This window comes from Daldinia vernicosa (genome assembly GCF_022497035.1).
Source record: "Daldinia vernicosa strain CBS 139.73 unplaced genomic scaffold F5Y00scaffold_37, whole genome shotgun sequence".
Lineage (NCBI taxonomy): Eukaryota > Fungi > Ascomycota > Sordariomycetes > Xylariales > Hypoxylaceae > Daldinia > Daldinia vernicosa.
The window spans coordinates 44364-58183 of NW_025953953.1; the positions used below are offsets into that span (position 1 = coordinate 44364).

Here is a 13820-nt window from a genome sequence, read left to right on the forward strand (position 1 = left end):
AACACTGTGAAGATTGGTGTGAAGGCAGGTCTAATGGTTTGATGATATGTACCTAATCTTACCTTAGGTAGGTAGGTAGGTAAATGCACTCAACTCATAACCCCCAAGCTTGGACCTCTAAAGTACAAACGCCTCATACATGTATCTACCTGATGCCGTGTCGGCAGCCGAAGTTGGCACGTGTGAGAGTATCTCTACATCTGCCTAAGGCAGTAAAACCCTCACCGCCGGCTAGGAACCAGGTATCATGGGGCAACTAAAGTGAGAAAGTCTGCACTCGCACTTTCCAATGTCTGTATATTAATCAGTGTCTGCCGTTCCAATATTTATTCGTTGAAAGGTTCTTCTGTCAACCCTCCTCCTCTTCCTTCCTTCCGCCACACCTCCATCTACCTAAACACACCTACTAGACGCGATCTGGGTGTGCCTCAACCACTCCTTATTGCATCTTCGGCCGTTATTCCCATATAGGTCGACGAGCAGCACTTGGGAGCATCTCCGTAGAAATTCTACCAGCAATTCATAGCATGAGCCTTTTCGGGCTGTTATCTTAGGTACAATTTTGGTGCCTGGTATTTCCACGTGTCTTCCGTTTCGCAAGTGACGCTCATCAAATCATTCTCTCTTTCCGACCTTGTCGCCTTTAATTCAACTTATACACGCCCCTACCAGCTATCTCACTTCTGCCATCAACAGTGTTGTCTTGGGGCTTCTAAATTATTTGTAAGATACCAGCCAATGCTAACTTGAGTAAAGGATTGGCTATATTACTGAATTATACAAACTAACCCATATGTAATAGTGCCACACAACTTGTTTAACCGTTTAGGAAACCAAGAACAACTTCCTCAAGGAGCTTCTAATACGTCTTTGTATTATTGGCGCCAATTTGGAAAGGTTGAATCTGTTTAACGTAAGTATTGCTTCTGAACCCAGAAGCCTACCCCAAGGTTATATGACGGCTTGGCAAAAGCTGGTATATCAACCCAAGAAAGCAAAGATGCTGACCGAGTTGTTAGTATACCCCTTACGTACATAGTTATACACGTACTATCTTGGCTCTTCATCATCATGTGTCGTATATCTCGTCTTTGTTGCCCCGAATGCCACGTGGTTGCCAATTGGGGTATTCGCCCTTGTAAGGATCTAGTGCAGAGGGAAATGAACCGTGGTGATTACGACAAGCGGGATTTTACCTCGCCGTCTGTTCGTGTGCACTGCCCGAGCCTTATCTGGCCGCCAACGGATCCCACCTCTCTAACTGAACAATTATGCGATGATTGTACTTTGGTACTCAAACCAGGGGTGCCAGAGATGGTCGGTAGCTTCAAAGTCCAGAAAGAAAAGATCGATGAAGACGGCTCTGTTACGATTGTTTCAAAGGAAACAATGGTACACGATCACTGGGCAGCTCGTATGAGCGAAGAGCTTCACCGAAAGCTCACTCTCCGGATCCCTTACTGCCATCTTTGCCAGGAACCCTCATTCTTTTTCCAAAGGGCCACTGAAACACCTGACGAAGAGGAACTCAAGTTCGGCATCAAAGATATCGAGATGGAGTTTAATTCGGCGCTATGGAAATGGGCGTGGCTGAGGCAGGGAAGAGAGTCACTTTCTTTTCGCCTTGTTACAGGATTCGTTTCCAAGCCGTGCAGAAACTGCGTTAATCGTGAAGATCTACTCCGTGCCAAGGTAACCGAGTTTATAGAGCGCAGCAGCCCAATTGAGGCTTAGGCAGTCTGGAATTGGTTGACGCTACGATGCGCAGGGAAGGCGAGTTTCTGGCAACACGAGTCGCCCAATCAGGGTTTCCCTAGGACCCGGCCTCCGAGCTCGCAAGAGTTCCGAGATTATATGGCGGTAGGCTGGAAGACGAAGACCAAAGTAGAGTGGCGTCACTTTATGAACTTTGATCCCCCCGTCAGTTGTCAACTGCCGATTACTCTCCACGAGTCTTTATTTACGGACTTGTCACAATGGCACCGCCTTGCCGGAGTTAGTGGGCAAAAGGACATTGTCCCCCGTCGTTCTCCTCTTCTCTGGAATGTGTATAGAGAACAGGAGAAATTCTTGCAGGAAGAGGCTGCTAAAGAGACTGGCGTCTCATACGTACTCACTACTATTTCGCTGGAGGCTGCGCGACAGTTGGATGAAATGAATGACGGTCTCAATGGAAAACAACTTAGGTTTCCTCGACCTCGCGAATCCCACCGAGTTCTCCGCTCTTTTTCCCACGATCCTGCTCACACTCGCCCTTCCAAACGAAGCCGGTCTAACGGAAAACCTCAGACAGGAGCCCCGATTGAAGAACCAGAATCCAACCCAGATGATCCGTTGGCAGACAACGATCCTGTTGCGCAGCCCCAGGCAAAAGAGCCTCAAAAGAAGTTCCTCAAGACAAAGTATGGAACCTTTGAGCTATTTCAGCCTGGCTTTTGGTTCCTGAAGAACGTAGAACCTGATCACGTGTTGAAGTTGCCTATTGGTGTCGGACTAAGAGACGAACTTGAACCCATTATGGATTATAAAGAGGAGGTATATCTCGAGGACGGTGATAACTACCAGCCCACAGATACCTCGGGGGAATCCAACTCTGGGGGTTCTCAGATTGGGGGCGAACGGGAGATGACGGAGCGTCTCGCCAGCATGGATCTGATGGACGCCGATGCAGACCCTCCGTATGCTGATATAGGCCTTGCGGACGATGGTACGGAGGTCGAAGATCATGAGCCGATAGTTGAGAAAGAGATGGAAGTCATGATGATCGACGGTGACCTTCCAGATGCTAGTCTGGACGTTGAGGATCATGAACCGAGAGTTGATAAAGGGAAAGGGAAGGAGAAAGAGAAGGTCGTGATAGTGATCGATGATGATAGCGAGGACGAGAGCTATGTTGCTAGGCAGAATGTCTTGCGGGACTTTGGTGCAAGTTCCTCTAACGCGGACCCTTCTAATGTGGAACCCAAATACAAACACAAAAAAAGAACATTTGCAAGTCACAATCAACAACCTAGCCCTGCGCATCTACCTGGACACAATAATCCGCAGATCGCTAGACAAGCCGCCAACATGAACAGCAGCCCGAATTCGCAGAGGGTTGGACAGGCTCTCAACCTAGACGACCTCTACGAGAGTCTGAATCCGCAGAATCCCACCCAGGCTGACCACGATAAGTATCGAAAACTAGTCAGATTGTACCCTCACCTATTCCGTGATGATCGCACCAAGCTACTTCCCAACGGTTTTATCTCTTCGTCTCGGTTGATCAAGTTCGACGGCCAACCTATTGGCATAATGCATTTCTTTCCAGGCTTACTTCCGGTGATCCCTGGATATGACACGGCGATGACGATCGAATATGTCCTATCCGGAGTTCACGATCGCACTCGACTGGAACCTTGGCCATTCCTCTGGCGCATCCTCATCAAGTTCGACTGCAGAACTATCGGCACTATAGAACTTCGACATATGCCGGTTCCTCTCCCTCCCCCCGCGAACCCCGACGGATCTCATACGGATCTGCTCCAGATTCATTGCCCTCTTAGGAGCTCTAACACGCCCCCGGTGGACCTACCTGGTGCGCCTCCTGTTGACAAACAATTCAGCGGGCACCCTACTTCGGATGGACCATCCGACCAGAGGTCTACCTCAGGATCCACCACCACCCTTCGCTAGCGGCTCCGGCTTTTAAAGTGCGCGCTGCTAGCTATCCTCGCCGCATTCATTACAGGACACATTCGTCAACAACATTGCGACTATAAATAGTCGACACCGAAAGAGTGAAGATGGAGTATCCGACGCGGATTGTGTTTACGTCCATATGGGGACGTTTCAAGGAACACGTAAAAGAACTTCGGAGTTCTTTTCCTCCCAGGCTTGCCACGAGGAGTAATTTCGTGTTCCGTGTTGTGAGATCGGATAGAATCTCATAGGTGGTTTTGTTCAGAAAGAGACCAGAAAACCCGAAGATTTGTTACCGCCGGATGCGAGAAAGAAACACCGGTGATTGCTTTGCTATGCTATTCTCTTACCGTTACGGCCATGGCCGATTTGCAAGCCGGGAAGGCTACTGCTATGATTTCATGTATCATGTTTCATGTTTCAGGAGAGAGAAAAATTATGAAAACCCAGACTGTTGCAACGTTCGTTAGTCATCTGTTTCTTAGGTCAGTTGTCTGCTTTTCCTTTAGGGTTAGGCATTTAATCAAGCCGTAGGCTATTGCAAATAAACTCGATGCCGCCTGTCTGCTATTAACCAATTTCCCATGCATACCTGTTTACTAAGTAATTGACTATTACGCGTCGTATACTGAATTCTGGTTCCAAAGTTTCATCGAATATTGTTTATTGTTTATAAGGTCGGTATGGTTGAGGGTGACGCGATGTAGTTGGTAGGTTTGACGGTAAAGCACGCGGAAGGCGGCTCGAACATATCAGCCGCAGCTCCCATCAGCAAACACAACATCAATGTACACCGTATCTACTACATATGGCGTACTGTGAGCAATCGTACTAACCTTATTACGGTTATTCCTGGGTAACAACGATGGGGTCCACTTCTGGGATACACGTAATGGCCGTCATGGCCCTGTCGCCGCGCACCGGCTCGTGCATTTACATCACCCTTTTGCGACACATCTCCTATACTAAGCTTACAACCTTCTATTAACTACATAATAAGACCACCTTTCTCTTTGTGCATTTGTCGGAAGTCTCTGTGAGAGTTCCTACAAGTTTTACTATCCTACCCCTAAACCAACAGCTGCTTCTGCGGCTCTGACCTGCAAATCAGGGCCGCCGGATTTACCTGCAATCATCCACCCACCTATCAATCACCAAGAGCTGAGCTGCGATAGCTCCTGGCCGAGCTCCCTGTCAAAATGACTGCATGGAATGTTAGTACCTACATCTTCCCTATCTTCTATAATAATTATACTAAGGAAACATCTCTTAGATATTTCGAATACTGGGAGACTGCTCCCATCTGCTCTCGAAATGCATCCTAATCTTCGCCATCCATCGAAACCGGAGCGCTGAAGGTAAAAACCCCTCCAAGCAAAGCCTCCCCCCTCTATCCCGGAGCTTATGTCATCTAACACGTCCTATGTAGGTGTCTCTATGATCACTCAAGCCTTCTACGCCATCGTCTTCTGTACGAGGTACACTGACTTCTTCCGCGAGACGTCTAACTGGAACTACTTCTTTAAGCTCTTTTACATCCTGTCCTCTTTCTATATCCTCGTCATCATGCGATGGCTATTCCCCCGGACTAGGGAGCGCGAGATATCCTGGAAGTTAGGCGCCGTGGTTCTAATGGGATCGCTGTTCATATCGCCCTTCGTCATGCTGATCTTTGAGAAGCACTGGGGTTTCTTTACGGTTAGTCCGAATACTACTCTTCTTCTAAGCTACTGCCCTGCGCTCAGTCAACTAACGCGCGCGCAATATAGTGGATGTACGACTTCTCTCTCATCCTCGAGTCTGTCTGCGTCCTCCCCCAACTACTCCTTCTGCGCCAGACCAACGTCCCGACCGTCATCGACTCCTTCTACCTATTAACACTAGGCTTGTACCGTGGCTTATACATCCTCAACTGGATTTGGCGAGAATTTGACGTCAACGATCGCAAGCCAAACGCCGTGTCCGTCATCTTCGGTATTATCCAGACGGCCTTATACGTTGACTTCTTCTGGGTATACTACACGCGCCAGCGCGTCAAGCTCCGGGCTGGCGGTATCGTCGACTCGGACGACATTCGTCGCGGCTGGCTCCTTAACCGCATCTTTGGCAATAAGCGCTTCCAGGCCGCCGAGACGGACGACGAGGAGAGCGCCCCTGCCCTTGGCCGCAATGGCAACGGCCAGCAGCGCAGGTCCAAGTGGGGTTCTAGGGGTATCTCGATCAGCGCTGATGAAGGCATCCGCGAGCACGAGCAAGAGCAACAGAACCATAGCGATGACGACTTCAACGACGCAGCTGTGGACCCGGATGCCAGGATGAAGGATCCCGACGAGCTTGCCCGAGCCCTTGACGACGATGACGATGACGAGGGATTGCCAGAGCCGGCATCATCGCACTCAGAGCCGAGTAGGAATACAAATGGCGTTAGCAACGGAAGTGAATGGCGGGAGCACTAAACCGAAGGGTCTTCGGAGGCACTTATACATTGAATGACTACGAGGAAGATAAGATGGCATACGACTAAGTCGAGCAGACAAGTTCGATATGCGCATTTGAAGAGAGGCTCAATAAGGGGGATGTGTTACCTAATTGTACTGTTAACATAAGGGGGTCAGGGACGAGGCGTACGCGCAAAGGGAGTTAGGCTTTTTTTTTCACGTTAGGAAATGGTATTTGTCCGAAGATGCTGGTTCACAACCCTTTGATTTCCTCGGCATTTGTGCAATTCTAAACCGCTTATTGAGAAGGCGAGGGATGAGTTAGGTCAGGTTAGGTTAGGTCAGTTAGATATACATGTAAAAACCATTGTATACCTACCTATCCCATGGCGAGTAGAAGTAGGGTATCGGCTACCCTGATGAAGTTATTCTAAGGAGTAATTACGTAGTTGGATGATTTGTTCGTACTGCTTTTTTTTTTACTTGATTCTAATTGAATCCCCGATGTTAGGATAGACAAGCTTAAGGACGGCTGTGCTGTTTTGCAACGAGGTCGAAGTCGCGGAAGCACTAGTCAGGACAACTAGCATAGCACCAAGCTTAAACAGAATCTATTCGACTAGACAAAACTCCGTCGCTGTCTACAATAGTGTGTATCTGACCGCTAGTCCAATGTATATGCTTAGACCTACCTCTCAACTATCCACTCCCAACAATACCCATTCGTTTACCTAACGTATGTATGTATGTATGTATGTACATGCGATGCGGTTCGATATGACTTGCTGACTTCGCTTATTTGCCCTTAGATCGTCCTATATATGTACCACTAAATGCCAATAATAAGCTTACGACAGCACCCGCTCTACCTGACTATGTAACTCGACCGAAAAGAGTCGCTGACGGGTTGGTTAGCTGGTTAGGTACCTAACCTTACTAAGGCGCGTGCGCGATCTTCCAATACGCTCGTAGCAGCGCCAGCCCGCCACCCTGGGTCTCGACGGTTCTGCCGCGGCCGCGCGCGTTGGGGTCTTTCGAGCCGCCGGTATCTTGCGCCTGGCGTTTCTCTTTTTCTGCTGCGGAGCCGTGCATAGGTTTCTGCTGCGCCTGTTCTGAATCCGCAAAAAACGGTCTCTCGACTGGCAAGTGAACACCAGGCTTGTCTTTACTAGGCGGCGAGGCCCGCCACGTGGTGTCGTTTGGCACGCCGTAGTTGCGGTAGTCGACGCCGTTTGTATGCGGCACCCCGTCGTCCCTCATGGTAGGCCACGGGCCGGCCCAGCGGTGCGCGAGTAACCCGGCTGTCCACCATTGTCCGAATTTGCCGTGTTCGTCGCGGGTGCGAAGTGCCGCCTGGGCGTTATGCTTCAGCCAGCCGCTGTAAGTAGAACAAGCTCTACTATGGGCACCTTTGACCGCGGTAAAGGCGTGCTCGTCGACGTTAGTATCGGGTGCGACCAGTGGCGCGCAGAAGGCCGTGAGATGGTGGAAGAAGATGCCCTTGAAAGTTTGCCCGTCCTGACTGCAAGTCCCGCTTGCGTCGCACGGGTCTTCCATCACGCCTGCTCGGCCGAGACCGTGCCATCTTGGGAGCTGCCCGGGATACAGCCTCATGAGAGTTTCGAGAGGCGCGTCCCAAGCAAGACTATAACCGGTTGCCTTGATCACGTTCTGGATCAACTTGTGCCCGTCCGAAAGGAATGATGAGGCGCCGGTTGCTTCCCATAGTCCGCGCAGTCCCGTGAGGAGGACGCCTTGATTATATGAGAGAACCATGTCATTCCGCTGATCGCACTTCGTATTGTTATTCCCAGTATCGCTATACCCGCTAACGTGAAACCCGTCGGTGTAAAGGCCTCTACGGTCGGTCATGTTAGAATCGACAAGCCACTTATAGCCTTCCACGGCAGCTTTCAGGTATTTGGCGTCTCTCGGCCCGCTAGACACGTGAGAGAATGCCTCAGGGCTCCCGGCACTAAAGAATGGTGATGTGTTGTCATCTCCAGGGAAGTATAAATACATGGATATGGAAGCTGCTATAAATAGCTCGTTGGTAATGGCATTTTTATATGGCAAAAGACGAGGGTTCCAGACCATCCCGCCGCCGCACAGCTTTGTGTCCCACCCGTGGGTTGCTAGATCCCAAAAAACTCGCGCACGATGAGCAAACGCGGGAACCCAAAGATGTCCATGGTAAGGCTGGTTCGAAAAGAAGTCACTGATTCGTCGAGGTTTACTTGTCCCGGACTTGGTGACTTCCTCTTGCTCATTCGACTTGAAATGCAGATCGCTATGCATGCTCACCAACTGGATGGTCTCGAGCCAGCCGAGCACCACCCAAAGGATATCATCGTATGCCTCGTTGCGGATTGCAAAGGCATCCTGTCCGAAGTAATACCCCGCAACCTGGGTGAAGTATTTGTCAACTAGATTCAACTCCAATTTCAGGTCTATAGCGTTTTCTTCGTCCGAGTTGATGTGTACCAAGGCCTCGGAAAGGCTACGCACGGCCCCCGAGACGTGGGTACCCATAACGGCCGCGGTCCAGTCGATGGACTCGGGCCAGATGCCGAGCCACGTCGCGAAATATTGCGTCTGCATGACATGCATAGCGTCAAGAAGATCGGCTAGAACATTCAAGTCCGGGGAATGAGACCCTTTGTCCTTGTCGAGTCTCGCCAAATGAGGAGGCAAGAAACTTTTAGGCGCGATAGGATCACATCGCTTAACCGTATCGAAAAAGACTGGGCATTCTTGTATCAACGAAGACTTGTCCACGCCGGGGCTGGATAATGCGTAGGCGGCGCTACCAGCACACAGGACGGCGAGGAGGTATTTGACGCGAATGAAGGATGGAGCCATTTTGACAGCAAATACCCTATTGTAAGGGTAACGGGAACGGGAAATAAGGATAGAGAATGACTAAATATCGTGAGCGGAATTCAAACCATAGCGATCGGTACTATCGATATTGACTATTTTAATAGAAGTCTGGATTCAGACATCAAGATAAATACGAAAAACAACAGTAAGCGTAGCAATGTTAGTCGCAGATCGCGTCGTAATACCGAGATCTAGTAAGAAATATCTCGATTTGGGCGACTCAACTAAGACAAGGCTACGTTTCGGTAAAACGAGTGGAACACTCAGATCACCATCACATTACCTGTACGAGATACTCAGTTTTGAAGATTGAGGCTGTATGTAAAAAGGGCTGAGTGAGACGGGATCTAAGATTCGAGATTTTGTGGATTCTGGGCGGTGGAAATTGTTGCTGCTAAAGTGTCCGAGTTTCAGCTGGGTGTGGGGTATATTGCACTAACCGAATTGGCACTAGCGGAATTATTATGTCTTCAAGATGTCTCGACTAATTACCTAGTTATTTCATAACTCAAGCACTTGTTCAAGTTCAAGTTAGTAAACACCTTTTAACTCGATGAGTTCTACACGTATATATCAAGACTATTTTTAATACCCTTGTTTGTAAGAATTGGACCCGGCCTTCTTTAATTATACATATAGTTACTAGGACTCTGGTTAAGTATTAACTTGTTAATCTTATGCCTAGGTAGTCTCATCCTATCTCAGTAACTTTTTAACTGCTTCTTCAACTTGACGAAGTACAGTTCATCCAACCACAGCCACCAATGCCAAATTCATATTAACCCCCGTTAGCACCAATATTCTAGGCATAAGCCCTATGAGCCAGCATTATTAATACGTACAGAGATTAGCGGCCTAACTTGAATCCCGAATTCCGAATCCCGTTAGGGGTGTGCCATATATATGCTGTGTTCTGACTCTGAGTAATTCACGTCTATGACTTAAAACTATATATTCCATATTTACCTATACCTAGTTACGAGAGCTTGCTCGTATGGCAGGAGTGCTAGTCTAACAGCAAGTAAGAGATCGCTCCCTTAGCGAAACAAAAGACTTCTTCTAGGCAATTCCCTTGTATAATGTCTCCTATCAAGAAGGTCGCTATATTTGGTGTAAGTAATTATATATTGGAATGATAAATCTTACGTCCTCTGTAAATATATTGCCTTACGGTACATCTCAACTCGCTAACGTTACTAGGCAGCGGGAAACTTCGGCACTCCCATCACAGCCGCGCTTGTGAAAGTTGGCTTCGATGTAACCATCATCACTCGTATCGAATCTACGTCGGTTTTCCCGCAGGGAATTCCCGTCGTCAGGACGGAATACACAGTTGACAAGTTAAAGACGGCACTTTCAGGCCGGGATGCGGCAATCTCTGTCATCGGCCCCGCTGGTATCTCATTCCAGACCACGTTGGTCGACGCTGCTGAAGCTGCGGGCGTCCAACGCTTCGTACTGGACGACTTTGGCTGGGGCCCTGGCTTCAATAGCTTACCTGAATTTAAACCGATTGGCGCTCAGAGGAAGGTCGCTTGGGAGCGTGTAAAGGAGCTATCTCAAGCCAACCCTGAATTTACCTTTAGTGGAATAGCCATTGGCAATCCAATCGACTGGGTAAGGTTCCTCGGGTTACATATTTTTGACAACGGAATACTAATTATAATTCATAGGCTCTCAAACGCTTTCCCTTAATGGGATTCGACGTCCAAAAGCGTACTGCGGTCATCTACGATGATGGCACCGAAGAATTCACCGGGACAACGCTGGAAGGGATCGGGCAGGCTGTCGTTGGCGTCTTGAAGCATCCAGAGGAGACCGCGAACCGGTTCCTCAAGGCGCGCTCGATCCAAGTCAACCAAAACCAACTACTGGACGCCTTCCAAAAGGTCACGGGCCAAGAATGGGAAGTCCAGCGTGGCAGCGCGAAAGATCTCCTCGAGAGCGGAAGGAAAAGGCATCAAGTAGGAGATAAGGGCTGGGTGCTAGAACTTCTCGTGTACCAGCTTTATGCGCCTGGAGATGCGCGCTGCATCCTGGCGTCGAGGGAAGATTCGGATGCGGATCTTCTTGAGATTAGGGAGGAGACCCCTGAGGATATTGCTCGGAAAGTGATGAGCTTGGTTGGAAGTTAAACAGAAGGGGATAAAAGAGGTCTTATTTATCATCTTTAGTCGGTCCACGCCTATTATCAAAAGGAGGGCTAGAAAGGCGTGCTTATGTGAAGGCAAAAATATTCGGGTTTCATGATGTCTTCTCCAACTACTGCTGCTTCTTTTTAAACAATTTCACCTCGGTCTTTAAAAGCGAACCTTGGTATCTATATTTTATGATGAGAAGCTCGTTCCTACACCGAATCTCTATTTCCTAGCTTTGGAAATTCATACCCGACTCGTGTTCACAGCCTAGTTCCGCTTTTCGTTCGTTCACTAAAGTCTGAAATGGTACGCGCCTATATGTAAAGCAGCTCTTCTCCGAAGGGCTATGAGCAAAAAAACGAGTCAAGAGCTCCGCAACAGTTCCATTCGTCACTCCATCCGCCAGTTTCAACCAATGCTGGTTCGAAACGCCAGAGTTGTTAACCCACATATTCGAACCGTCTGCTAATACTTGGTTATGCCCCTTTTCATTAGCATACTCAAATAGCTTTCCAATTCCTAATTCGGGGGACCCGTCGAGCCCTAATATCCCGTATAGAGTCGTAACAGGGTCCCACGACTCGCGAATAGTGCTGCACCGGCCCACGTACCACTGATACGCCGCGAGTACGGGCGAGTCCGGCGGCGCGTAGTCGGCGAGTTTCTCGCCGGACAAGATGTTGTCGCTGAGCTCGAACCCGGAGTATGTAATGGGTATATGACGTGGCCAGCTATTCACGACGTCGTATGTGGATGCGGGATCGACGCCGGCAAAGTTGAATTCCCACCCGAAAGGATACTGGCCACCCATGACCACTAATTCTTTCACTTTTGTAGATATGAGAGAGGCCCCTGTAAGAGTCGCAATGCCATCAGGCCGGCTTTTCATTAGTGTAGCGAGGTTAGTTAAGAAGCCAATTGAGATTAGAGTTATGCTGTGATCTTCCGCCGAGGATAGGATCTTGCGATACATGTCAACCGGCGTTGGTGTTATAGATGAGTCGTTTAGGGAGCGAGGCCAGTTATGAGCTATCTTGCTAGCATATTCGCCGAGACTATATATATTATAAACCATCAGTAGCTATATTTCGCGAACCGAATTACCGTATGATTTACACGAAGTCCCACTTATCGAAGAAGGTCTCGTCCGTCAACGGACGAATCGCAGCGATAGGGACATGTCCATTCCCAAAGTACGTATTAATAACACTAACGGCCAATGCGCCGTACTTGGAGTGCGTATTCACAGCGACTCCCCGTAGGTCCGCCAGTCCGTAGTTATGCAGCACATTGGCAACAGCCAGGGAGCCCACGTCGTCGACATCGGAGAAGATGTCGGTGTCTATCACGACCGGCTTACCGAGACGATTTGAAATGCCCTTCACGAGTGCGGACGAAGAAAGCGCCCATAGGAAAAGACTGGTTCGGCCGATAAACATGTCCGGGCGAGTAATTAATAAGCGGCTGTACGAAGTATGCGTGTTGTTAAGATAGATTATAGAATGAGCGGGGGAGAGGAATGGGCCGGAATTACCGGATCAATGCCGATGAGTAAATTACCAGGTATCTAATCCGTACCCAAGGTAGACAGCCCGTTCGGCAGACCCACCCGGGACGATTTTTATATCGGCATCTTGGACCGGGAAGGCAAAGGCGTATACTTACCCGATATATATACGAGGTAGTTACCATGTGCATGTAGGTAAGGGCTTTTCCCATATTAAATGTGAGCTACACAATTAGAACCGGATATAACGACTGCATGCTTTACTCTACAATAGAGATCACTAGATCAACCAACTTCATTTATATCATTTTCGAGAACCGAAACTATATATCCAAATTCGCATCCAAGGTGATAATAATATAATTAACCCCAAGCCCAATCTCGCCATGCCTACCACCTCAACCCTCCACGACCGACTCGACGCCCTCTACACCGCATGGGCCAACCTCACCCCCTCCTCACCCCCAGCCGACTTCGACAAATTCGCCGCCTTCTTCGACGACGACTGCCGCGCCTGGCTACTAAGCATGCGCGAGCTCAGGACGCCCAGCATCGGCCGCAAGGGCGTCGTCGACGGCGTCAAAGAAGTTCTCAAGGACCAGCGCATCGAGGAGCGGCGCGTAGTCGATCGGTTCGAAAGCGCGGACGGGTCCAAGATCTCGGTGGAGATGAATAATCGGCTCGTGGTGCACGGCAGGGAGTTGGATCCGTTCCCGGAGACGGCTACGGCGGTGTTTAATGAGAAGGGTCTTATTACGGACTTTAAGGTGTATTGTTGTCGGAGCCCTATTGTGGAGATTGTGCAAGATGTTACTGGCGAGGGTCCTTATAAGTGCCACCCGGTTGACAACTAAGTTTGTTAGGTTAAATGATAGATGGGAGTACGGATATAAGATAGACAAGCCGTGGACTGTTGTAATATATGTGTGTTATCGCTGGCTAGAGAGAGCTGCTGGATACGAGCTGATAATAATATCGTGAAGACCTGATGGAATGATGGAATTGCCCTCTCGTAACGTCTAATTTTACACAACTTCAAGCTAAGACTTAAGAGCAAAACATATTCAAACCGTCCCCATAACCCTACCTAACCTAGGTGGATTTCCGCTGTAGTGCGTACACAAAGGTAGAGCGTCCGCTGTTCGTCCGCTGTTCGTTCGCCCACGTTGTCCA

General features: G+C 49.0%; 6 protein-coding genes across 6 annotated transcripts; 4 read left to right on the forward strand and 2 right to left on the reverse strand.

The window, feature by feature from the left end:
• The first annotated feature begins 1110 nt into the window (after positions 1-1110).
• F5Y00DRAFT_124625 (uncharacterized protein) lies at positions 1111-3829 on the forward strand. Its single transcript, XM_048004111.1, has one exon. The coding sequence runs from the start codon at positions 1855-1857 to the stop codon at positions 3673-3675; it is 1821 nt and encodes a 606-aa protein (XP_047862987.1). The 5' UTR covers positions 1111-1854; the 3' UTR covers positions 3676-3829.
• A 755-nt stretch (positions 3830-4584) lies between these two features.
• F5Y00DRAFT_242169 (ER lumen protein retaining receptor-domain-containing protein) lies at positions 4585-6498 on the forward strand. Its single transcript, XM_048008472.1, has 4 exons — positions 4585-4895; positions 4955-5039; positions 5111-5379; positions 5451-6498. The coding sequence occupies exons 1-4, from the start codon at positions 4881-4883 to the stop codon at positions 6135-6137; spliced, it is 1056 nt and encodes a 351-aa protein (XP_047862988.1). The 5' UTR covers positions 4585-4880; the 3' UTR covers positions 6138-6498.
• Positions 6499-6916: 418 nt separating this feature from the next.
• F5Y00DRAFT_242170 (glycoside hydrolase family 76 protein) lies at positions 6917-9352 on the reverse strand. The gene has a single exon (XM_048008473.1). The coding sequence runs from the start codon at positions 8979-8981 to the stop codon at positions 7056-7058; it is 1926 nt and encodes a 641-aa protein (XP_047862989.1). The 5' UTR covers positions 8982-9352; the 3' UTR covers positions 6917-7055.
• Positions 9353-9526: 174 nt separating this feature from the next.
• On the forward strand, positions 9527-11300 carry F5Y00DRAFT_242171 (NAD(P)-binding protein). Its single transcript, XM_048008474.1, has 3 exons — positions 9527-10114; positions 10203-10619; positions 10676-11300. The coding sequence occupies exons 1-3, from the start codon at positions 10082-10084 to the stop codon at positions 11135-11137; spliced, it is 912 nt and encodes a 303-aa protein (XP_047862990.1). The 5' UTR covers positions 9527-10081; the 3' UTR covers positions 11138-11300.
• Positions 11301-12631, reverse strand: F5Y00DRAFT_242173 (nucleoside hydrolase). The gene is made up of 2 exons (XM_048008475.1): positions 12257-12631; positions 11301-12195 (listed from the first exon to the last, which is right to left on the reverse strand). The coding sequence occupies exons 1-2, from the start codon at positions 12577-12579 to the stop codon at positions 11370-11372; spliced, it is 1149 nt and encodes a 382-aa protein (XP_047862991.1). The 5' UTR covers positions 12580-12631; the 3' UTR covers positions 11301-11369.
• Positions 12632-12657: 26 nt separating this feature from the next.
• Positions 12658-13726, forward strand: F5Y00DRAFT_124676 (uncharacterized protein). The gene has a single exon (XM_048004112.1). It carries the CDS (start codon positions 13034-13036, stop codon positions 13499-13501), a length of 468 nt encoding a protein of 155 aa, XP_047862992.1. The 5' UTR covers positions 12658-13033; the 3' UTR covers positions 13502-13726.
• The last annotated feature ends 94 nt before the right edge of the window (positions 13727-13820 follow it).

Bases quoted from the DNA above. Each gene is read 5' to 3' on its own strand.
- F5Y00DRAFT_124625 (XM_048004111.1), top strand. From the start codon at position 1,855: ATGGCGGTAGGCTGGAAGACGAAGACCAAAGTAGAGTGGCGTCACTTT.
- F5Y00DRAFT_242169 (XM_048008472.1), top strand. The intron at 5,040-5,110 runs GTAAAAACCCCT...CGTCCTATGTAG, and splicing joins TCGAAACCGGAGCGCTGAAG to GTGTCTCTATGATCACTCAA. The intron at 5,380-5,450 runs GTTAGTCCGAAT...CGCGCAATATAG, and splicing joins AGCACTGGGGTTTCTTTACG to TGGATGTACGACTTCTCTCT.
- F5Y00DRAFT_242170 (XM_048008473.1), bottom strand. From the start codon at position 8,981: ATGGCTCCATCCTTCATTCGCGTCAAATACCTCCTCGCCGTCCTGTGT.
- F5Y00DRAFT_242171 (XM_048008474.1), top strand. From the start codon at position 10,082: ATGTCTCCTATCAAGAAGGTCGCTATATTTGGT. The intron at 10,115-10,202 runs GTAAGTAATTAT...TAACGTTACTAG, and splicing joins AGAAGGTCGCTATATTTGGT to GCAGCGGGAAACTTCGGCAC. The intron at 10,620-10,675 runs GTAAGGTTCCTC...TATAATTCATAG, and splicing joins TTGGCAATCCAATCGACTGG to GCTCTCAAACGCTTTCCCTT.
- F5Y00DRAFT_242173 (XM_048008475.1), bottom strand. From the start codon at position 12,579: ATGTTTATCGGCCGAACCAGTCTTTTCCTATGGGCGCTTTCTTCGTCC. The intron at 12,196-12,256 runs GTAAATCATACG...TAATATATATAG, and splicing joins TTCGATAAGTGGGACTTCGT to TCTCGGCGAATATGCTAGCA.
- F5Y00DRAFT_124676 (XM_048004112.1), top strand. From the start codon at position 13,034: ATGCCTACCACCTCAACCCTCCACGACCGACTCGACGCCCTCTACACC.